This window comes from Hermetia illucens, chromosome 3 (genome assembly GCF_905115235.1).
Source record: "Hermetia illucens chromosome 3, iHerIll2.2.curated.20191125, whole genome shotgun sequence".
Lineage (NCBI taxonomy): Eukaryota > Metazoa > Arthropoda > Insecta > Diptera > Stratiomyidae > Hermetia > Hermetia illucens.
In genome coordinates this window covers 102289536-102313928 of record NC_051851.1, presented here as the reverse complement: position 1 = coordinate 102313928, position 24393 = coordinate 102289536, and the positions used below count along the sequence as shown (strand labels likewise).

General features: G+C 42.6%; 1 protein-coding gene across 3 annotated transcripts; it reads right to left on the bottom strand.

Moving 5' to 3' along the window:
* Positions 1-248: 248 nt before the first annotated feature.
* Positions 249-24167, bottom strand: LOC119651408 (protein hemingway). Of its 3 annotated transcripts, none has more exons than XM_038054998.1 (5): positions 23946-24167; positions 23753-23889; positions 766-950; positions 561-705; positions 249-475 (listed from the first exon to the last, which is right to left on the bottom strand). In XM_038054998.1, the coding sequence occupies exons 1-5, from the start codon at positions 23953-23955 to the stop codon at positions 332-334; spliced, it is 621 nt and encodes a 206-aa protein (XP_037910926.1). In that variant the 5' UTR covers positions 23956-24167; the 3' UTR covers positions 249-331. The 3 variants fall into 3 exon arrangements, with proteins under 3 accessions (XP_037910926.1, XP_037910928.1, XP_037910927.1); XM_038055000.1 differs by having other exon boundaries at positions 23753-23894; positions 24001-24167; XM_038054999.1 differs by having other exon boundaries at positions 23753-23894; positions 23946-24164.
* Between the last annotated feature and the right edge of the window lie 226 nt (positions 24168-24393).

Below are 24393 nucleotides of genomic sequence, written 5' to 3'. Positions count from 1 at the left end.
TACGACAGCCTTGGCTTTAACCACTCAGCTGTCCGGACGCAATGATAATGATAATTTTGGTGTTTATAAATTTATAGAATAAAGGGTGAAAAATTTATAAATGAATATTTAAAATACGTTATTGTTTTTTGTGTATTGTGGAATCGGAGGGGGATTTAGGAATTTTAAAAAAAGGAAAAGGAATAGTGCTTCACAGAAACGAAATGCGAAACCACGGATATTACAAAGCAGTGTTAAAAGGCAATTGCCATAGAAAAGTAGAAATCCGTTTATTTAGTTTACTATAAAATACAATTTACTCACAAATAAATATCACACAGAAGTTAGTAAGTTAACTGAGCTGCTTCCTAGGTCGTCTTGCAGCGATTTGCTCTATTTTGCATTTTAGAATTTGGTTATCTAAATCGATTTGGCGTTGTTGTTTCTTCCGATTAATTGCCGCACTCGATAATCGTGGTGGCGGTGGTGCTGGGGTCTGAGGAGCAGAAATATTAAATCAGTATAATCAACCACAGTGGACGCTTTAAATACAGCTGAATAAATTGGCGGCTTCTACTTACATTTAATTTGTAACGCTGATTAGTCGATGGTATACAACTTTGGCCTTTCGAGAGAATTTTTTGTAAAAGTATACGATTATGTCTCTCGATTTCACGCATTCGATCGTTGCTAAAGCTGAAGTTGTAACGTGTCCCATTTTTAGTTCTTCGAATAAAATAAGGTAATTGATAATTCAGTATATATAGTTTACAGGATGATTCTTACTTTTTGCCACTTTGAGCTAGCTTCGGTGTTGACGCCCGGATAAAATCTAAATGTAGAGCGTGATCGTCAGAATTAAAATCACTTGGGGTGTTACTAGAGATCTGCATATCTGCTGTTGAAGCCGTTAGGTCCTCAATGCTTCCCTTGAAGTCGTCTACGCTTCCAATATCAGGTTCTTCTGAAATCTAAATCAAAGGGCCCAATTAGTATTTTTCGAAACTGGACCCATATTTGATATCGGGTGAAACGTAGGGGAGTGGGGGCTCAAAGTATGACCCACAAAAAGTGCAACAGTCTCTTTCTCAGAACCCATTCAACTGAAAAACCTGAAAAAAATCACAGTGGTGTATCTAAACAAAATCTGGGCCTCAAAATACATCCTGTTCCGCTATCTTCATAAATAAAGTTAATAATAGTATATTGGCATATTTTAGAAATTTTTCCGGAAACCCCCCTTAAGTTCATGTTAGAATTGCAAAATTGCATTTGCATAAGGGACGACATAAAACACAATTTTGTCAAATTTGAAGAAAACCAACAACCATTATTAAATAAGTTATAGAGGGTGAAAATTTGCCATTTGTTGTGAATTTCGTGCATTCTCAAATATATCAATTCGTCAATACCACAACAAAGTGAGCTGAGTGGGGGGGGTTGCAAAGAAACATTTTATTTTAAGTTTTTGGATCATTTATATGTCCGGATAGTTGAGTGGTTAGAGCAAAAGGCCGTCATACGGAAGGTCGCGGTTCAAATCTTCAAATCTCACTGGTGGTAGTGGGATTTTTATTGTGATTTGACGCCGGATACCAGTCGACTCAGCTGTGAATGAGTACCTGAGTCAAACCAGAGTAATAATCTCGGGCGAGCGCAATCCTGAACATATTGCCTCCTACAGTGTACTGTAGTGTACCGTTACGGTCTTGCATCTTCTTCTTTTTCTTCAGCCTCTGTCCCCTGCACAAGCGGGGTCGGCTCGTCGTGATCGGTTTCGCCATTTGGCTCTATCGAATGCCTGATCTGGGTGCAATCTCGAGGCTTTTAAATCCCCATCAAGCGTATCAAGCCCCCGTTGTTTCGGTCTGCCTTTTGGTCGTTTACCTTCAACTTCAATGTTTAGACCAATCTTGGCAAGTGAATTGTCGTTAGCACGAATTGCGTGACCATATTTTTCGCAACTTTTCCACGATTGGTACAACCCCATAACGATCGGTGCATGAGCTGTATTTATGAGGTTAATATTTACATGTGTATATTTTGCAGTTTGCAAATATATACATACATGGTTCGATTTGAAGTTCTGAAGCACCGAAATTGAAACAAAATATCAGGAGTGCTGGGCTATAGCAAAACTAGGTGTCAACCATTAAAGAACTCCTTCTTGACGTCCCTAAATTTTAACAAACCTTTTTGAAGACCCGACATCAGAATTGTGCCTTCTTTAATTTCTTTCGTCAACTAAAAGATAATTTGGCTCAAAAACAGACAAATCAGTTTCTGCCATTTACCGTGCGTAGTTTAATTGTGATATTGGAAAACAGTGGTATTGACGAAGAGTTTATTACAAGTAGAGTTGCAGAATTTTATAAAACAAGTCGTGAATATTTGGAAGAGTGAACTGTTTTTTTTATTAAAGAATTAGAGATATTTTATTGGGCGGATCTAAAAAAAAGTTCCTGCGTGGGAAGTGGTTCAAAAAGCATTGGATGTAGTGATTGAAAAGGGATATATTGATTATAATAAAGATACAGAAGCATTTGGCGAATTTTCATAAATTTCTACTTCGCACCAACAATCTCAAACATGAAACCTTTTGTATTTTAATTGAATATATATTATGCTTCCCTAGCACACAAACACAGTAGAAAGGGTCCTTCCTTCGATAATCAAATTGTGAACGTCTGGAAAAACCCAGTTACAGGTTTCCATCCTGAAGGCTATATGGTTAACCAAAGTCAATATTAAAACAAGTTGAGATAGCGGAAGCTGGGCATTTCGGGTATAAAGATTTTGTGTTCATCTTATTTGAGAAACTTTTTATGTGCGATTTTCCATTCGTACATATGTAGCTTAGAATATAAAACATTCCGCAATATTTTTCCAAACTCTAAGATACACACATGTATATACATATCATCAACAACAACAAACCTTGTCTATTGCCACATTGATAAACTGATCTAATACATCTGCACGTATTTCCACTTTACTCTGCGCACAAAAGCAATTATAAACCGCTGGTAACACGGTACATACATGTCTATTATATTGGCTATTACCCGCCCATGTCTCCCTCGAGTAATTGGCACTAATGTGCAAATAACTAAAAAAAAAAACAAAAAATGAAAACTAAAACGTCCCCATGGACCCTGCCGTTCATATAAGTTCACTTTATATGATGATGACGTCATATATGTCTCAGCGTGCAACAAATTTCCCTGAAATGCGAAATTTTTACTTTCTATAATTTTGTCAATAATAGTTAGATTACCTTCAATCTTTTCAGAATATGAGAACGACACCTTTTTAGGGAACGCATTTTGTGCCCTATCTCCCCTATGTTTCGCCCAATATTAGAGAAAAGACCAATTTCGAAAAGCATTAATCCAGCCCTTTCATTTCATATCCCACATGACCATGTTCTGTGAAAAGAAAATTTACAGCCTCCTTTCGCATGATTGGGGAATCCTCCTTAAAATTCAATACAAAATGGTACCACTCACTGCATGTAAAGAGATGCACAGACCACATGTTCTCCCCAAATTTCGTAAAAATTGGTCCAGCCGTTTCTGAGTAAATCGGGTGTGACAGACAGACAGACAGACAGACTGACATTGAACCGATTTGAATAAGGTTTTATGTTTTTGTGTCGCGAAAGAGGTACCGCATATTCACTTGGGAACGTAAAAATGAAAGGTCCCAGCCTCAGGCTAATTTATTATTGAAAATAAATAAAGTCGTTTAATGCATTTATGCTGACAGTTTTAGCAAATCGATTTGGCGATGTTGCGTTGCTACTGGCAATTTTAGATTATGGGAAGCGAAGTCATGCCTTTTAACTGGAATTGATAAAGTTTGACTATGAATTAGTAATTGCTGATAGATTGGTAATTTATGCAGTTATAAAATAACAAGCCGGAAATCGGAAGCTCAGTGCTTTACGTATTTAATTTTTGATGTAAGAATATTGGACTGGACGAGGTCCCATTTATACATTGCATTGAATATACCTGATATTCAATTCGACGTGACAATTTATCTCTTAGGGAGCAGTAATTTAACGCGAAGGAGGCAACTTTGTATAGTAAGATTTCCAGCAAACCTTCCGGTATGATGTTTTATATTAGAACATATATTACTGCAATTTTACAAGATGAAACTAAGGGGGTGTGCAGTAATTTTTTATAATATAATAATATACTATTATTTGAGAGGTTATCGTGGCGAATGTGCATGGGACACCGTATTTTTCCAAATTTTCCGGTTGGGTAGCTCCCGAGAACCTTCCTTAACGTAATCAACTCTTTAACATTTAATTCAACTACTGCTAATCGAGAAAAATGAGTGAGATAGACAGACAGATCGACGGACAGATGAACTAACAGATCTTGTGGGGAGTAGCCAGATCTCCCATCAGCCGCGACCCCAGTTGGCGGATAGGGCATACCTATTGACGTGTAAATTTGCGTTCAGGCACTTTATTTTCAGACTATGGATGGGCAAGTGTTTCCTCATCTCTGGTCGGTGGACTAAAATAACCATGGGAAGGATACCTAGAACATAAAAGCACTATGAAAAGGAGGAAACTTACGATGCAGGGGCTCGGAGCCCCAGACCGGTGGCTTGAACACAGTGCCATGATCGTGGACAACTTGGCCATCGTCGCATGCTGCAAGTGTTACAGATTTGGGGAAGGAAGTGTTCAAGCGAAGCACCACATTACCGAGAACACCAGTAATACAAGTCGGGAAACCGGAAGCTTGACGCTTCAGGTATAAAAGGTTTTGTGCTTCCCTATGTGAGGAGCATAACGTAGTTCTCCATTGGCTTATAGCATTGACCCGAGATATTGAAATCGTTCAGTTCTGGGCAGGTTACTGCCATTGCCAGAATTGAGCGATTTAAGCATCTCGAAGGGCAGGTTACTGCCATTCCCAGAACTAAGCGATTTAAAAATCTCGAGTCAACGCTATCAGCCAGTGGAGAACTGCATAATGAAATTGTTTCACGCATTAATGCAACCTGGATGAAGTGGCATTCCCCAACTGGTGTTCTTTGTGATCGACGTATCAGCGCACGTCCCAAATCTAAAATTGACTGCAATGTCGTCCGTCTGCCGCTCTCTATAGTTCTGAGTGTTGGCCGACTATAAAGGACAATGAACGGCGTCTTGCGGTAATGGGGACGAAGATGTTGCATTGCACTGGTGGCGTGACACGTTTTGATTACGTCTGAAATGAGAATATCCGCGATCGATATGGGTTTGCATCGATCGTGGAAAAACTGCAAGAGAGGCGTTTTCGATGGGGTGGTCACGTAATTCACGCTAACGAGAATTCAACAACCAGTATTGATCAGAACATCGAAAGCAATGGTAAGCAACCAAAAAGCCGGCCTAAACAATGGTGGCTTGATACGCTGGATGGGGATTTAAAGGTCTCACGATTACATCCTGATCAGGCATTTGATAAAATAAAATGACGAAACCGATCATCACGAGCCGACCCCGCTTGCGAACTGAAGGCTGAAGAAAAAGAAAAAGATGTGAGGAGCGACGAGTGCACAACAGCTCCGTGTAATATATTATAGCTAAAAATTCCATTGCCCTCTATTTTCTGGAAAGTGATTTAAATAAATCATTTGATGGAAAGCCCTGTGTTGATAATGGTCAACCTCATACGCTTCACGCCCTCAGGTTAATATTATTAGCGAATGAAAACAATTTAACCAACATCAAATATAAAAAAGGGCTACGGAGAATTAGATTCTTCTTGAATGGAATTTTAATATTTCACTCGAATTTCAATTATTCTCGTTAATTATGACGTCAGCATCTTATTTGTATGGCTTAGAATGCTGTTAATTAGCACGAAATTGATAAGTTTGAACTGCTATAACTTTCCCACTAATAGTTGGATTTTCATGAAACCTGGCATGTGTATGCACGAGGCTGTCCTCTATGTCGGTGCAAAATTTAGTACACTTAGGATGAACTTAAGGGGAGTTTTTTAGTCTATTTCTAAAAGTTGATAATATACTATTAGTAAATTTTTTGAGCAGATACCGGAATGGGACATCTCTCGAAGATTAGATTTCACATAAGTGTTTTACAAAAAACCTTAAAAAGGGCTGCAGATAAATAGATTCTTCATAAATGTGACTTTAATATTCCACGCGAATGTCAATTATTCCGGGTAATTATGACGTCAGCATCTGATTTGCATGGCTTTGGAAACAGTAAACTCGCGTGAAATTGCTAAGTTTGAACTGCTATAACTTTGGCGTTAGTTGCCTGATTTCCATGAAATTTAGCAAATATATACAAAATATTGTCCCCTATGCTGGTAATTCGGAAGTCTTAGGATGAATTTAAGGGGGGTTTTTCAGTAAATTTCTAAAAAGTAGTAATATACTATTAGTAAGTTTATTTGAGCAGATATCGGAATAGGACATATTTTGAGGCCTAGATTTCATCTAGGCGCACCATCCCGATTTTTTTCGGATTTTTAGGTTGGGTAGTTTCCGAAAATGAGTCCTGTCTCACTTCAAATGCGTACATTTTGACTCCTTACTCACGCACTTTGCAATTTATGCCAAAACTAATGTCAGTTTCGGAAAGTAAAAATCGAGACCTTTCATTTGATACCCTACACAACTATATCCGGTGAAAAAAATTTTTGAATCCCCCTTTTGCATGTATGGGGAGCCCCCCTTTAAACTCCACCTAAATTTATACCACTCGCTGTATGCGTGGGAATCCATAGTTCCCATCTGTCCACCAAATTTCGTTCGGATCGGTTTAGCCGTTTTGGAGAAAAATGCGTGTGACAGACAGACAGACAGACAGACAGACAGACAGACATTGAATCGATTTTAATAAGGTTTTGTTTTACACAAAACCTTAAAAAACGAAGAAAGACTACCCAAGTCACACCTAATTGTATTGTCATCAACCGGCCACTAAACAAAAGAGTGCAGGAAAAAGATATAGATCTCAGGTAAATCAGCAGATGCCTAAGAGGCAAAAAGGCATACTAACATTTTCGAAAGATGGACCTAAAAGTACGGATGGGAGAAAACAGGTCTCCAAGTGCAAACTTCGGCAATCGAATCGACGAAATCTAGGGGAAGAAAACGTGCGAATTTGTCCAGAGAAAATTCTGATCTCCAGCAACGCATTTGTGCTACGCGGAGGTATTGAAACAGCTCAAAGCTAACCGCGACCTAAAAGACTTAGGCAAAAAATCTCACCAACATTTTCAGCTGAACAAATCCAGTTTGGTCAAAATTGATGGCTTTTGCAGACAAGTATTCAAAATGTTACAGTACGGGCCCAAAAATATGAAATCTATATATAGTGCAAGTATCTTGATGAAGTGGCGTCTAAACGAGAGCACTGCCTTGTACAGCTTAAAGGAACTTGAGCAGGAGTCTATTGTGAATTTGCGAAAACCTATGGCAATACTCAAACAGCCATACTACGATTACCAGTGGAGGTTTGTGGGGGGAAAAATAAGCGGCGTGTACTGGTACAAATGGTATGCCCCACTCAGTCTCACGTTTATTTATTTATTTAATGAGGACAATACACAGAAAGCAAATTTCTTATTACATATTGTCCTCAGAGGGAGGAGCAAGTAAATAGCATATTTTGCGCTCAAAGCTAGAGAGGGACATAGAGTCAAAGGAACCAAGCTGTAGGGCATTGTAGGACCGGCAAAACCTCGGGATCGGAGAGTGAAAGTAAATCTCGAGCTCGGCGAAGGGTACATCAAAAATGTCCGCATTGTGTGCTGGATTGAGGTAAAGTCGGACGAGGGACGTAGGATAAAACCAGACATTTTGGAAGCTCTATTGATGATGTCAACGAAGTGGGAATTGAAACGAAGTTTATCGTCGAATATTACACCCAGGTCTTTGAAGGAGGTCAGTAGTGAAAGGGGTTGACCACTGAGAGAATAGGAAAAGGATGATGGGGAGGGTTTCAGGGAATAGCGCACCCGGTGGCAGTCGTTGACGTATCTTTCTAGGATTTTGGAGCAAGAGGAGAGAAGGAAAATGGGGCGGTAGTTCGCAGCAAGGGAAGGGTCTCCACTCTTGAGGATAGGAATGATAAGGGCCTCTTTCCAGAGACGGGGAAAGTAGCATTCGTCTAGACTTTTGTTGTAGATTATACACAGGGGGAGGGAAATGTGTTTTCTACAGTTAAGGAGGAAGAGATTAGGAAGCCCATCGGGGCCAGGTCCGACATTGGGGTCAAGGTTACTAATGAGGAACTCAACCAAGGAAGGCGTAAGGAGAGGAATGGCTAGTGATTCGGAGGAGTCTGTGATTATGAAAGGTGTAGAGGGTGAAGGGCTCGAGGGAGAAAACACTGAAGAGAAGTAGGTGCAGCGAAGGTCGCAGGATTGTTGTGGGGAGTTGGCAGTGGAGTCAGCGAAGCTGATAGAAGAAGGGACAGATTGAGTTGGATTTAGAGAGTTGCGAGCGTGAGACTAAAAGGGTTTTAAGTTACCGCGGGCAAGGGCGGCTTCGACGCTCAATAGGTACCTTTTACGCGCCTTTCTGACCATTGACTTCACAGTAGATCGTATAGCTTTAAAGTGAGCAAGGTCGGCGTCATTTTTAGAAGCCCGAAACTTCTTCCGCAGTGTATGTTTCAAGCGAATGTTAATATGAAGTTCCGTTGTGAACCAAGTTGGGTAAGAACGTAGGCAGGGAGGGGAAGAAGGGACATATCAGGAGAGGAGATCAGAGAGGATATTGTAGAAGGTGTTAAGAGCTTGATCACACGTTCAGACCATCAAAATTGGCTTTTCGGAAGTTGAACTTACTGGGTTTACGCTTGGTTTTGGGTTTTGAACGAGGGAGCTCCGCTTCAAATTCAATCGCGGGATGGTGAGCGTCGGTTTTTACATACGGGGATGTGCCAGGAAATAAAGAGAGGTGGCGCTCGGGGAGGTTGGATAGGAAGAGATCGAGAGTGCGGCCCAAGGAGTTTTTGGTGGTATTGAAATTCAGGGCAGAGCAAGTATACATAAAGGAAGAAAGTGGGAGGGAAGAATGGGAGAGGTTGTTGGAAGGAATTGGAAGACTAGGATGATTAGGCCAGTTGAGCATGGGGAGGTTGAAATCTCCACAAAGGAAGAAAGGGAGGGAAGGGAATCTGACGGTAAGGAGTTCAGACAAACTGTCAAACAATTCTTCATACAGGTGAGAAGGGCTAGCACAGGGGACATATACACAAGAAACAATGAACGGGAAGAAGTTGGGCGGGGAGACACGAAGAGCAACGCAATCAAAAGGAAAGCCAGAGGAGGAGAAGACGAGTTCAGCGGGGAGTGAATCTTTTATAGCAATTAAGACTCCACCGCCAGTGGACTTACGAGAAGCATCCCGGTCACTGTCATAACGGAAAGTGGAGTACCCTTCGGGGAGCTCGGAGTATAATATGGCATCGTCTAGCCAGGTTTCGGAGGTACAGATGGCATGGTGTTGCTGAGCCAGCGCGGATAAATTGAAGGCCCCCAGCTTGGTTCTTAAACCCCTGACGTTCTGATAAAACAGACGGACAGTGAACATGGACCCAGTTATATAGCCGGGTTGCCAAGGACATCAACTTCGTGTGGATAAGTAACCTTGAAAGATACAATGACCCGGTCGGTGTTGTCGTCTTTTGTGAGTTTAATGCAGGACAGAGGAGAGAGTAAACCAACTTTGCTTCGTATATACTCCAGAACATCGTCCGTAGACGTTGTGAACGCTAGCCTGGAGATGAAGAGCTGTTTAGGTGGGGACGCCACCTTTAACTTGGGGCCACTGGTATGGATGGTTGAAGTGCCAGGATATATGGCGGTAGCGGGAAGCGGAGCTTCGTTGGCGACAGGAACGATGTCAGAAAGTGGGGCGGCTGTGTTCCGATTCAAAACTTGCTGAGGAGGCTGCGGATATTGTCCCCTCGTAGGCGCGATGGAGCGAGACAGGATCGGAGGCTCGGTGGACCGTAACTCGTCGCATGGGGGCCGCTGGATTAGGGGTGTAGAGCCAGTGGAAGCAACCCTGATGTTGGAGGGCATTGCAGGCGAATTCAATACAGAATGAGAGGCCTGGTGCATAGACTCCTGAGATGATGTTGAGGCTACATTGTTATGCACAGTAGAAAGTGCCTTTTCGGAAGTCACAGTCTCGTCTAACGGATTCCTGAGCCGTCGAGAACATGCAGGTGACGACGTCGATCGCTGCATTTTTGGCACTGCACCAGTGTTGCGGTTCACGTTTTCGGCGGAATTCAGTGATTGGGCTGAATCGGGGGGCTTGGTATGGTCGTCCTTGGCAGAAGGAGATGTAGACACAGCTGGAGGTACAGTAGATACAGTAGAAGCCGCCGGTAGAGGGAATCCATTTGACTTCGGTACCAAAGCGGAAGTCTCAACGGCGCGCTGAATGGCGGCCAAGGTCGAGGACTGTTTATTGAGCAACTGTATTGCATCAGACAGCGTGGAGCCATGGCAAGTGTTGCAGCGATAAGATATGTTTTTAGCGAACTTTGCTCGAATCTCTACGAATACTGCAGGAATACCTAGACATTTGATGTGGTAAGATTTCCCGCAGTAACCGTCGCAATCGAGGAACTTAGAGCGCGCGGATTCAGGCTCGTTACACTGTGCGCATCGGATGTCGTAAATTGGGGGTGACGCCATTATTCAATAAAATAAAATATAAAATAATTGCCTACAAATATGCAAATCGCAGGTCAACTATTATGCACAGACAAAAAGTTGTGTCAATTAAAATGAAAATGTAAACGGAATAGCACGCCGAAGGGGGCAGGAAAGAGTAATTTGGATGACGGAATTACACACTGCGAGATTGTTTGAAAAAATAAAAATAAAAAAGTCCAGGGCGGACTTCCACAACTTCGAACCGACGGCTCCGCGACCGAAAGGCAGACGCTCTCACAACGAGTTATACATAAATTGTGAATCTGGTAGGCTTGCTGCACTAGTAGTTAATACCACGGGGAAAGTAACGAATATGGAAAAATGTAAATGATAATATCAAATGCAATCAGTAAATAATTCGGAATAAAATTAAATTAATTCGGAAGAAAGCAAAATCACAAGCACTCAGTTCACAGTCGAGAGATGGAGAACGCAGTCTGAAGGTTGATTGCCAGTGGCTTCAATGCTTGGGCCCTTGAGTGGAGTAGTAGAGAAGCAAATGCAAGGGGGCGCCATCTACTGGATGCTTTTGTGCAGCTAGATATAGTTAGTATAGTAGCCCTAACCGTTGGTATGTCCTGGTACAGCACCGAGGACTACACTAATGGCTATTATCAGACCGTCTTCTTTGAGCTATGAGTGGAACTACGGGCCAGAGCACCAGCATGCTCTAGAACGAGAAAGATTTTAGGCTGGCCAAGAAAAGCTTTAGATGAAAAGATTTTAAAAAAAATTTGAAAAAATTTAAAAAATCTTGGAGCGATTCTATACCCGGCTTTATCTCATGGCCGCACTTGCTGGTCGGTGAACTGGCTGATATTCTTCTATTTTTGTGAAGAGAAGTTGTTATAAAAACAAAGGGTTGGTCTTTTTCGTGAGGATAAGAGGGTTCTGAGAGCAAAACCATCTTGGATTTGTGGTGTGTGGGGTTCTTCCTATTCAGTTTTGCTAAGGTGTAGTCGAGTTGGAACAGAAAAGAAAAGAGAGATGTGGATGTCACATGTGCTGATGGTTGGGGGAAGAGGCGATCGTGACTTGTCCATTATTGCTCGGGCGTAAGGGAGCTATAGAAATAAGAGGGCGAAATAACTTTCCAAGTTTTTTGCCGTCTAGGCTATTTTTGGGTTGAGTTAGATGAGGTTTTAAACCTCAATGTCCAATGCAGTGTTCCTTTCCGAGAGGAATTCTGTATACATTTAACTAGTCCCTCAAGGACCTCATCAAGCGTTCCTAAAAGAGGTGTGTGGTGCAATTTGCTAGATGGAAAAGATTAGAATGGAGCATTAAGATATGGGTGGTGATACTGGAGAATGGCACTAGATTTGCGAATTGCTGGATGTGGGGAGTCTGTTGTGACATCTGTGTGTGTGTATGTGAGGGGGTGATTGGGAGATGGGGAGAAGGTTAAATGAGGATAATATCCTGAGCTTAAAATAAACCTTCATAAAAGTGTGGTTAGACCAACCTAATAAAGCAAACGCCTCTTCGGAAAGCGCTGTCCATGTAGCACAATGCATCGCCAAAGAATGTGACGCGTCTATGCCCATTTCTCAGCAAAAGGCCAAACTACTGGCGGAATAATGAACTGGCCAACTTTCGATCAACCTGCCACTGAGCCAGAAGAACGGCTCAGCGGACGGTAGGTAGGAAGGGGCAAAAAGGGTGCACCCATAAGGAAAATAACTTTGTGCCTTGATGTAGAAGTCCGGTAAAATTCCGTAAATTGCCCACTTCTTTCGATTATGAATATGGTCCGAGTCGAGTCGGGTCGTTTATTAATCGACATCTAGTATATCAAGTTATAATTAGTGCTGAGATCAGGGAAAGAGATAAATAGAGTATAGTTGGAGTTATTCCACTATGCTAAAAACTACCTGATCTCTCTTGGTGACAGGTAGCGCGACAGGCCGACCAAGAAAATGCATACAATGTCGTTACAAACATGATGATCGGATTGAGTCACAAGCCTCGGAGAAATGCTAGGGCGTCCACCTCAGTCGACGCGGCAGGACGGGCTCCGGTTCTGTCGAGAAATGGGCAAGGGTTCTTGATGCATGGATGGTGTCAGTACGTAAGCAAGTTAGTCCGAACAAAACAAACAAAACAAATACGTTGGTATCCTAACTGGAAAGACGGAGGAACTCGCAAGAGCCCTTCGGAAAAGGCGCATTGATATCTGCGCTCTTACTGCGACATTGAACGCGAACGCGGTAAAAATGGGTTTAAACTTCTCTATTTTGGTAACCCACACACTCAATATGGTGTTGGCATTGCCATCTCAGAGGGTTTCCGCCATTAAAGAAGTCGAACGATTTGATGATCGGCTGATGAAGCTTACCATTATATCAGCTGATCGCACTATTCACTTCTTCATCGCGTACGCACCACAGACAGGTCGACCTGATGCCGAGAAAGATGCCTTCTGGCAACTTCTCGATGAAAAGACTTGTCACATGCCTGCTAACGACTATATTATTATTGCCGGCGACCTTAATAGTCATGTGGGTGAAAAGGCAGACGGTAACAGGTGCCATGGGGAAAGGGGTTCGGAGCGTGCAATGAGGGTGGCGAGCGTATAATCGATTTTGCGGACACCCATGACCTTGTACTTATGAATACATGGTTCATCAAACGATTGTCTCATCTTCCTAAATTTTATAATGGGAGCAGTAAAACGCAAATCGACTATATTCTCATAAGACGCCAACATTTTACCACTGTCACTGATTGCAAAGTCGTTCCCTATGAGACCATAGCACCTCAAGAACGGCTGTTGATTGCTGCCATACGAATTAAGCCACCGATAAAACAGCGTGGGGAACGCACTGGCCCGCGGAGCATTAAATGGTGGCGATTCGGTGAAAAGAAAGAATAAACGATCTCACTCATACGATTGCCGACCATTACGAATATGGAAGAATCATGGAACCAAATGAAAGACACGATCTACAAAGCGGCCTCTGCAACCTTCGGGGTGACCAAGTCGGATAAGCGGTACATCAATCGGCATACTTGGCTTTGGAATGATGATTTTGAAATGAAGGCCCATGAAAAGAAACGCCTCTACCACAAATTTCTCGACGATAAAACACTTGCTAATTGGCAAATTTATAAGAATGCCAATCGTGAAGCAAAGAAAGCAGTCGCTATCACCCGAGCAAACCATTACAAAAATCTTTACGATAAACTGGACACTCGGGATGGCGAGAGAGATCTGTATCGATTTGCTAAAAGCCGTAACGAACGTACATAGGATATCGAACACTTCTGTTGCGTTAATGACAAGAACGGTACTTTGCTTACCAACCGTCGAGCCGCAAAGGATAGATGGCGAGAATACTTCGAGCAGATTTCAACTGAAGAATTTGCTCATCCTCCACTTCCACAATCATTGCCGACAATTGGACTAATTCCACCTGTCAGCGCAACTGGTGCTCAGAGGTGGCGGCGAGGAAGATGGGGCGGCAACCCTATCGGCCAAACCAAAGCCAAGTGGCCGAGGAGAACCTCCATAGTGGTGGCACCGGGAGACGCTGTAATTACTTTGGTTTGCCGGCCGTGATTCAGTAGGCGAATGCTCCAAAGACCTAATTAGGGCGATCAGACCCGAGTCTGCATGGGGACTCATCTGAAGTGGCAAATTGGTCACGAAACCTTACCCCCCCTTGCCCCTGGACTCACATACTTCGGGTGAACTCCTGCTGTATGTGAGGACAGCTCGGTTATTTGCGGTTGCCCCCCCCCCCCCTAGTGGGAGTTTCATGGTGGTTGTGGTTGTGCCCAAGCGAGAAGAGACCTTCGGGCCTCGACGTGGTGTTGCGTACACGGGTACCGTACTCCATAGTTCGGTAGAGATTTAGGTAATTCTTGCATCCACCAGTATGAATGCTAAGCCATGCACTTGGTATAGACTGGTACCGTTGTTGCTTGTCTCAGCGGGGCTCTGATTGTGGTCACAAAATCAATCCGTGTCTGACCGTGTGAGGACCGTAGGATTAAGTCTCACGACACTGTGGCTCAGTGAAGTCTTTAATCGGGTTCTTCAGAAAGGAATAAGACCATCGGACTGGCAAGTAAGTACCACTGCTCCAATATGGAAAAAGAAAGGTAGTCCAGCAGAATGTTCAAATTACTGTCCGATCCGATACTTTCCCATACCATGAAGATTTTTGAACGCATTCTTGGCAACCGTATTCGCGACAACACTTAGTACCAGAAGAACTCGTGCGCTGGATTCAATTGCTCTACCACGATCCGAAAAGTAAAGTTCGAAGTATGGCGGGTGTATCAAAACCAGCGCCCTACACACTGCTTTATGCAGATGATGTTTTCCTAGCATCTGATAACAAGAATGATCGCCTCATGGAACACAGTCTCAGATTGAATTTAAACAAAACTGAATTTTTGACAATCGATCTCCATGAAACAGGCATAATCACTGTCAGTGGCAGTGATCTGCTCAGAACTGAGCGATTTAAATACCTTGGGTCAACGCTATCAGCCAATGGAGAATTGCGTTATGAAATTTTTTCACGCATTAACGCAACCTGGATGAAGTGGCGTTCCACAACTGGTTTTCTTTGTGATCGAAGTATCAGCGAACGTCCCAAATTTAAAATTTATATCGCTCTCTATGGTTCTGAGTGTTGGCCGACTATAAAAGACAATCAACAGCGTCTTACGGTAATGGAGACGAAGATATTACGTTGGACTAGTGCATGACACGTTTTGATCACATCCGAAATAAGGATATCCGCGATTGTTATGGGGTTGCACCGATCGTGGAAAAATTGTGAGAGAGGCGTCTTCGATGGTATGGTCATGGAATTCGTGCTAACGAGAATTCACTTGCCAAGATTGGTCTGAACATCGAAGTCGATGGTAAACGACCAAAAGGCAGGTCTAAACAACGGTGGCTTGGTGCGCTGAATGGGGATTTAAAAGCCTCGAGATAGCACCCAGATCAGGCATTCGATAGAGCTAAATGGCGACGAGCTGACCCCTCTTGTGAACGGGACAAAGACTGAAGGAAAAAGAAGAAGAATCATGATAATCATAATCATGCTATAAAGGGCGTTCTCCTAAAATTTCTCGATCCGGCACTCGACTGATCTGAACTGTCTCAATATAGTTAAAAAAGCCCACGGACCCTCTTCCCGCCCAACCGGACCGAGGGGCGACCAACCTAAGGATGGGCTGAAGGCAACATCCAAAGGCCCGCATCACAGCGATGATGCGTTCTAACGCAAAGTGTGTGCGACCATGCGAAAATGTATTACTACATCCCGATTGTCGCAAACACTTCAGCCAATGACGCGGAGGTTCTACACTACAGAGACATGGATCTTATGTCGAAGACAGTGCGGATCAAGACTGAAACCCATTAGGTCAGATTGTTACCGAACAGGACTCTTCGGACTATAGCACAGGTTGCAAGGATAACCGTTTTTTGCATCTCCAGGTATAGTCCAGCCCTAAGATCGAGCGTTTTCAGCGCTTTATGTAAGTTCTGCGGGACTAATCCCGTCGCTGAAATTACTACTGGGACTACTTCGATCTTTTGTAGTCTCCAGGTCTGCTTCATATCGTCTGCCAAGGGGCCGTAGTTCTGGATTTTTTCGTGCTGTTTTTCAACAGTGTTCCGGTCCAACGGTACGGCTACATCGATTATAAAGCACGCTCGTTTTTCCTTCAGAAACAGAACTAGATCGGGTCTGTTATGATTAACACTGTGGTCGGCGGCAATAGTGTGATCCCACAGTAGTTTGACCCGATCATTTTCCAAGATTCTCTGCGGAGTATACTTATAGTAAGGATGGTAGGGTGCCACTAAGTTATACTTCAACGCAAGGTTTTGATGGAGAATCTGGCTGACGGAGTTATGACGATTGGTGTACTCGGTACCGCTCAACATCCTGCACGCAGATGTTATGTGCTGGATGGTCTCCTCTTCACACGAAGAGGAGGAGTCGTGAAGAATGTACCGTTTATAATTTTTTGTTGGGAGCGAAGCATCCTGAATTGAAGTTAGGAATGCTTCGGTCTCATAGAAAAGTACACCATTTGTCAACCATTTGTTGGAGGCTTCGATGTCAATGCCTGACAACAACAAGTTTTTGATATGACTTCCGTGAATGGGTTTCTCTTTCCACATGTCGATCTTCTGTTGGACTGAAGTAACATTCGACATGGGATCCCATTCTCTGCTTCTCAAGTTCAAAGGAGATAATTTATTATCTGCCATGACGGTAGCCTGATGTATTTGGCTAGAGGATTGTTTCTCATAGAAAAACTCACGAAAAGTATGCAGTTGATTGTAGCGCAACGTTTTTAAATCAAGTACCCCCCTTCCTTCCTGATGACGTGGGATAGTGATCCTCAATTTTTCGGCAGCTCTATTATGCATGTTGTTGTTTGCAAGAACTACCCTTACCCATCTATTGACAGCTTCTAAATCAGTATTAATCCACTGTATCACACCGAAAGTGTATAGAAGGACGGGAATGGCGAAGGTGTTGATTGCCATGATTTTATTTTTCCCCGTGCAGCTCAGTTTTAAGGACAAGATCCAGACACCGTTCAAATTCCCCCAGCAACTTAGATTTCATTATTGCCACAGCAGGTGTTGTTGCTTGCAATATGCCGAGGTATTTGTAGACGTCGTCCGAATCCATGCCCTCAATTCGGATGTTATTTTGGCTGTATCCTTCGTTGTCGGTGTATTTTCCCCGAACAATTGTTTTTATGCGACATTTCTCCAAACCCAACTGCATGCCGATATCCCTGCTGAACTGGATGATGATGCCCAGCAGGGAGCGAAGTTGGTTCTCGTCTTCGGCATACAATTTGATGTCGTCAATGTACATTAAATGGCTTAATGTACATTTCGACAATATGCCATGCTTGACTTGGAACCCGTATTTGCTTTCATGCAAAAGATGGGATAGCGGATTCAAAGCCAAACAAAACCACAGTGGGCTTAGAGAGTCGCCTTGGTAAATGCCACGCCTGATTGGTATCTCTCCTGATGTTTGTGAGGATACCGATAGCTTCGTGCTCCAATTCTTCATTACTGTTCTCAGAAGAAGAAGGACATTCGGGTTGATTTTATACAAGCGTAACACTTGTAGTAACCACGAATGTGATATGGAGTCAAAGGCTGATTTATAATCGATGTAGGCTGTCGAGATTTTTCGTTTTTGGTGGACAGCCTGCTTTACAGCTACCGTATCGATTATAAGTTGTTCTTTGCAGTCTCGGGAGCCTTTTGCGCATCCTTTTTGCTCCTCAGCTATCAATTTATGAACATCAAGATGTTTTGAGATGTTTGCGCACAGAACTGAAGTGAAGACCTTGTAGATGGTGGGAAGACAAGTAATTGGTCGACATTTTGAAGGGCAAGAGACACCCTGTTCCTTGGGGATGAGGAAAGTTATCCCCTTGGTGAAAAATGGTGGAACTAAATCAGGATCGGCAATCATCTGATTAAATTGATTTGCCAATATCCTGTGAGTGCTCTTGAACCGCTTTAGCCAGAAGTTGTGAATCTTGTCAACTCCTGGCGCCTTCCAGTTACCTGCCTTGTCAAGGGCTGCTTCAACGTCGACTTGAGTTACGTCCGACATGGTCATTTCGGGGAGGGCCTCGCATGAACGCATAAGGTGTGGGAGCCACGCTGCTTCTAAATTGCAATAGCTGGATTCGCTCCAAACACTTCTCCAGAAGTCTTCTGCCTGATCCAGATCGAGGTTACTTTCCCTATCTGAGCTGGTGAGATTTTTGTAGAATCCCCGTTGGTTCTGGAAGAACAAGGTGTTGTCTGTCCTTCGCTGATAGCTTTTCTGATACCTACGGATACGATTGGAGCATACCGCAAGTTTCTGCTTCAGCACCTCGAGGATTTCTTCGATTGGCATATCATTGGACAAATGGTAGTTTCCAATGATGTTCGCAACGCATCTGTGCACTCTTGGTGATGGATTTCCAAGGAGTGCTTGCGTCGAAACACCCAGAACATTAAAGTCCTTCTGCGCATACTTCTGTTATTCGCTCTAAGGTGTTGGTTATGGAGACGAATAACCGTGGCAGCTGCAACGTAGATCAGGCTGTGAACCTCTATAACAGTAATCTCGCTAGCCAAAGGATCAGCCAAAATTCTGTCAACGGCAGCAATGATGTTAGTAGTTGCCGAAGTAAACTTCAGTTTTGGGATCTTTGGCCTAGCGTCTGGGAGAATCTCAGCATACTCTGTGAATGCGACCTGGAATGCGGTCAAAGCCTCATTATAAATTGGGTCGACATCCCCAGTAACTAAGCTTCTCCTGACTACTGGATTCATGGAGTGCCTTACAGGTGGAGTACTTGTGTTACTCCTTTGACTAGTCCGGTAATTTGATGACTCCAGCCCGAGCTCAAGTGAAACCTCTTGGAAGATTTGTTGCCTAGTTGGTAAGGCAACTCGGTTGTTATTCACGATCACCCGGTACTGGTTGACGACGTTCTGTTCCGGAACATGACTTAGCTCCGGAAATCGGGTTATGAACGCGTCATGTAGTCGATGTCTGTACCCTGATGGATTCCGTTCCAAATCCATGACACGGTAATAGGCGCGGACGATAAATTCGTTGAGTTGGTTCGTCCAAACCATACGACGCCTAGGTCTCCCGTTCCTGGTGGTTGACGGCATAACCGCCAAAACATCCAGGGGCGAAGAGCCGCTCTGATGTTGTTGAACGACCCTTAACCGTGTTGGGTACTGTCTTCGTGTCCCTGAGGTCCCATTAAGAGAATTTAAATTGTTTTCCCCAATTTTATTCCCACGAGTATTGGGGAAGAAGTCAACCCTGCAACAGAGCCCCAATGTTGCAATGCCCCATGGTTACCACCAAAGGTAGGGAAGGTATTTGGAGGGGAGCCGCTGAAATACAGTGTAACGTCACTACAATTCATCCGATAGGCGCGTCGATCCCTTCACCCCGGATTACGGATTTGTTAAGGAAGTTTACTCCCCCTGAAAGGGAAGAATCGGTAAGGGAGGACAAACACAAAGGGAACGTTCTACTTGTCCGCGGCTACTTATTTACAAGATTAACTTGCGATATTCGTAACTGACCCGGTGGGTCATGTCATTATCCGCAACCCATGACACGTGCCTGGTCGCATGCAGCTCTGCGTTTGCAACTCAAGTGAGGATAAACCTGGGTCAAACTAATGACGGATAGCACGTTTCGGACTATAGCAGAAGTGGAAAGGAAGGCAGCTTTTCGTAAATAGCCGGAGTAATCCCGCCCATGTTCCATTTGAAACCCGCAGTTGGTTAATGCAAAACATTGGGATAACAAATTCAAAGTCAAACAAGAGAAAGTCACCTTGGTACATGCTCCAATTCTTCATCATTGTTTTTAGAAACAAAACTATATTCTGGCTGATTTTGTACAAGCGCGATACTTCTAGTAACAACAAATGTAATATGGAGTCGAAATCTGATGTATAATAACATGAATGAAGGTTGTCGAGATATTTCGTTTTTGATGGGCAGCCTGCTTTGCAGCTACTGTATCGATTTTAAACTGTTCTTTATAGCCTCTCTTTTGCTCCTTAGCTATCAATTTATGATGTTCGCTCAGAGAGCTGAAGGGAGAAGCGGTGGAACTATTCTCGGATCGGCAATCATCTAATTAAAGTGATGTGGCAACACTCGGTAAGTGTTCTTGAGCCGCTTTCGCTCGAAGTTGTGAATCTTATTAACTCCTGGCGCCTTCCAATTACCTGCCTTTTCTTGGACTATTCCAATATCAGGAATGGTCATTTCGGGGAAGGCTTCGCATGAACGCATAAGATGTGGAATTCACGCAGCTTCTAGATTGCAACGGCTGGTTTCGCTTCAAATACTTTTCCACCAGTTTTCTGCCTGATTCCGTTACTTTCCCGACCAAGGTTTTGAGATTTTTGTAAAATCCTGATTTTGTAAAAAAAAGTGTCGTATGTCCTTCGCTGAAATCGTTTTTGATATCCTTGGATGCGAGTAAAGTTTCTGCTTCAGCACCAGGAGAAGTTAGTTTTCAACGATATTTGTAATAAATCTAAAGTGACGAAGGAAAAACGCGATCAAAGGTTTTCGAGATGTTTTCCGGTAAAAAAAGAATGTATTTTTAATTTTGTGTCCGAATAGCTGAGCGGTTAGTGCACAAGGCTGTCGTGCGGAAGGTCGCGGTTCAAATCTCCCCTGTTGGCAGTGGAATTTGTATCGTGATTTGACGTCAGATACCAGTTGACTCAGCTATGAATGAGTACCGGAGTAATAATCTCGGGCGAGCGCAATGCAGACCACATTGCCTCCTACAGGGTACTGTAATCCTGTGGTATATCGTTACGGCCTTGAATAAAGTGCTCTAACACACTTCAAGGACCTGATCCAATTGAATTGTTGCGCCGACGATTATTATTATAATTATTTTTAATTTATATATTATATATTTTATATGCTTTTGTAGCATATCTTGAACGAAGTTGTCATCGTGTAACTATTTTTATTATTGCTATTTTCGTCATTTTTTTCGGGCGGAAAAAAAGCTCAAAATAATTTTTCCAATTTATTTTATTAGAAAAAAGGTGTTCAAAGTAATTTTCTTTGTTTATTTTTGACTTATTGTGTTAGAAAACAATTGTTGTGTAGTTATTACTGGGAAACCGAGGAAAGCAATCGAAAGGATGGGAAAGCATTTGGTTTTGCATGCCTAGACCTATGACAATGTAATGTTATAATCAGGGCAACATATAACATAAATAAATCATAAAAAACAAATTTCATTGTCTACCGCAAAATAATTTGAGCCAAACCTGCCGTGATTAACTTTCATGAGTTGTCGTCCTTATCTGAGACATGAATTTTAAACGGATCTTTCTACACAATATGGACATGCAGACGGTCTTAGGTCTAAGTTGATTTTCTGGGATGTCCGCTACCCCTTTTTCTTGCAACGGGGTTCGTATTACGCAATCGCGAGATGCTGAGTTCCTTAGCCACTACTAGGGCAATTGTTTTCGGACAACATAATAAGTCAATAATAAACTGAGAAAATTACTTTGAGCACGTTTTTTCCCAATAAATGGACCAAAAACTATTTTGAGCTCGTTTTTTTCCGACCAAAAACTTAACGAAAATGGCAATAATGAAAATGCTTTAACACACTTTTTTCAAAAATCGAAAGCACATATCTAATTTTATATTCCATATGCTACAAAATCATATAATATATAATATAAAGATTAAAAATACATGCGTTTTTTAAGGGAAAACTTCTTTAAAAACATTAAGCACATTTTTTCCGCCACTGTATGCACTCTTGGTGACAGATTTTTAAGATGTGCTTACACAAGCGGCCAATATCCTACTGACCTTTTTGACTCTTTTGGTGAGTCGAAACCCCCGGGACAATAGCTTTGTAATTCACTCCAGGAAGTTGATTGTGGAGACAACAATAACTGTGGCGGCTGCAATGCAGATTAAGCTGTGGACCTCTGCCGCAGTAATTTTGCTAGCCAAAAACCAACAGAAATCCTGTCAACAGCTTTTTTAGCCCGAAATCTAGCGTGACTTAGTTCCGGAAATCGGGTTATGAGCGCAACATGTAGTCGGTGTCTGTATCTTCACGGATTCCGTTAAAAATCCGCGTCACGTTAATAACCGCGGACGATAAATTCATTGAGCTGGTTCGTCCAAACCATACGACGCCTAGGTTTTTCGGTCCTTTTGGTTGTTGGCATAACCGCCAGAACATCCAAATGCGAAGAGCCGCTCTGATGTTATCGAGCAGCTCTCAACTTATTGGGTACTATCTACGTATCTCTCAGGTCCCATTATTAGAATTTAAGTTATTGTTTCCAATCTCTTCCCACGAATATTGGGAAAGCAGTCAGCTTTACAATAGAGTCACAATATTGCAATGTTCCATGGTGACCCGCGAAGGTAAGGAAGCTATTATAAGGGAAGTTGCTGAAATACAGAGTAAGGTCGCTGCAATTTGCCTATAGGCGCATCAATTTATTTCTCCCAGATTACGTTTTTCTAAGAGGATTTACTCCCACAAAAACAAAAATGGATACAGGAAATCGAACACAAATGGAACAATTCTGTTTGTCCGCGGTTACTTATTTGCAGGATTAACCTGCGAAATTCGTAGCTGATCCGGTGGGTAAAGTCTTTATCGGGAATTCATGATACCCGCTTGTTGGCATGCGGTCGATATTCACGTCGGTAGTCAAAGATCCGGAGACTCTCTTCATCCCTATCAGTTGGCAGTTTTCCATTAGGGAAGAATGCCTAGTGGCCATCATATGGACGTGAGGATTTGCTGTCGTTTATAAAGAAAAGCACTTCGCACCTGTTTGTGGGCAAGCAGGGTTTAAACAATTTTTTTAAGAAATTTGCAAGTTATTGAACGAATAATGAATGAATGATTGAATGAATAATGAAATATGAGTATTAATCTGATTCTCATCCTCTTCTCTTCTGCCTTTAGTGGGTTTATAATTCATTCAAAAGTAATAGGGGAAACCTTTTAAACCGCTTTCACTACTAGTTTAACTCCTAGACACTTTAATTTTCCTCGGCCATTTAGAACATAGTGAGTTGTCCGCAGTTTTCAATAGGGTTTGGGAGCGATTTTAACACCTATTTTTTGGTAGTCTGGGAATAAATAATTGAAATAATATTTTCTCAAATAAATACACCTGGCACCGGAGATACCAGACTTATGCACTTGGCACCTGAGATACCACGTCTGCTTTTATCTGCGTATATATAGCTGCACCCATTGTAAAAGGAGCGGTGGTAATGTAACAAAATGTTCCATCATAAGGAAGGTCAGGATAGCAACCAAAAAAAGAGAGAGGGGAAGTCAGTTAACGACAGGCCAAACATTTACAAAACTTCTGCAAGTTTACATTGCATTCACAGATACGAAACTAAAAGTCCGTTACGAAATTATATTCGAACACCCAATGTTTATTACGACGCTCAAGGCAATGGGATGCATTTTACATACCTCTGACATGTTATCACTTGCGATCAAAAGTCCCTCTTCTTCGACATATTCTTCAATCGGTTCTTCCTCAAAAGCATCCTTTTCGTACTCACTGATTGTTTTCTCGCTGGAGTCACTCATATTTTTGCTGTCAAAATCTGTTCTGCAATACAAATGTAGGGTCAAGCGCATTAAAGGATTTCTCACCATTAACCTTCATTCATTAACTTAATGTAGAATCGCTAGCAGTTCTGTGTTCCTTAGAATACCTAGTTTGTGTCGAGCGTTCTGAATTCCCCAACGTGCAAGTGGAGTTCTCGTGGACTTGACGCTTCCAGATTGTATGAACTAGTTTTTGTCACTATGAAATGCTCTGCGCCTACTTGACGCGGAGAAAAATGTTCGAACGGACTACTTTATATCTTTCTACCTTTCTTCCTAATTTCAAGGAAACAACTGCCATAGACCAATTTTGTTTGGGCGCTAAAGGCAACGAGCGTTTGTTTAGTTTGCGGGCGCGCCTTGGAAACCTCAGACAGGTGTGCAGAGCTAAATGTATGCGGTATTCATTTCAACGCCACTTGCCTTCCAAGAGGTTCTGAATGACTTATTGGATACAGGATCTCCCTGCAAAACACTCAATTCACTTGCTCATTCCTTCT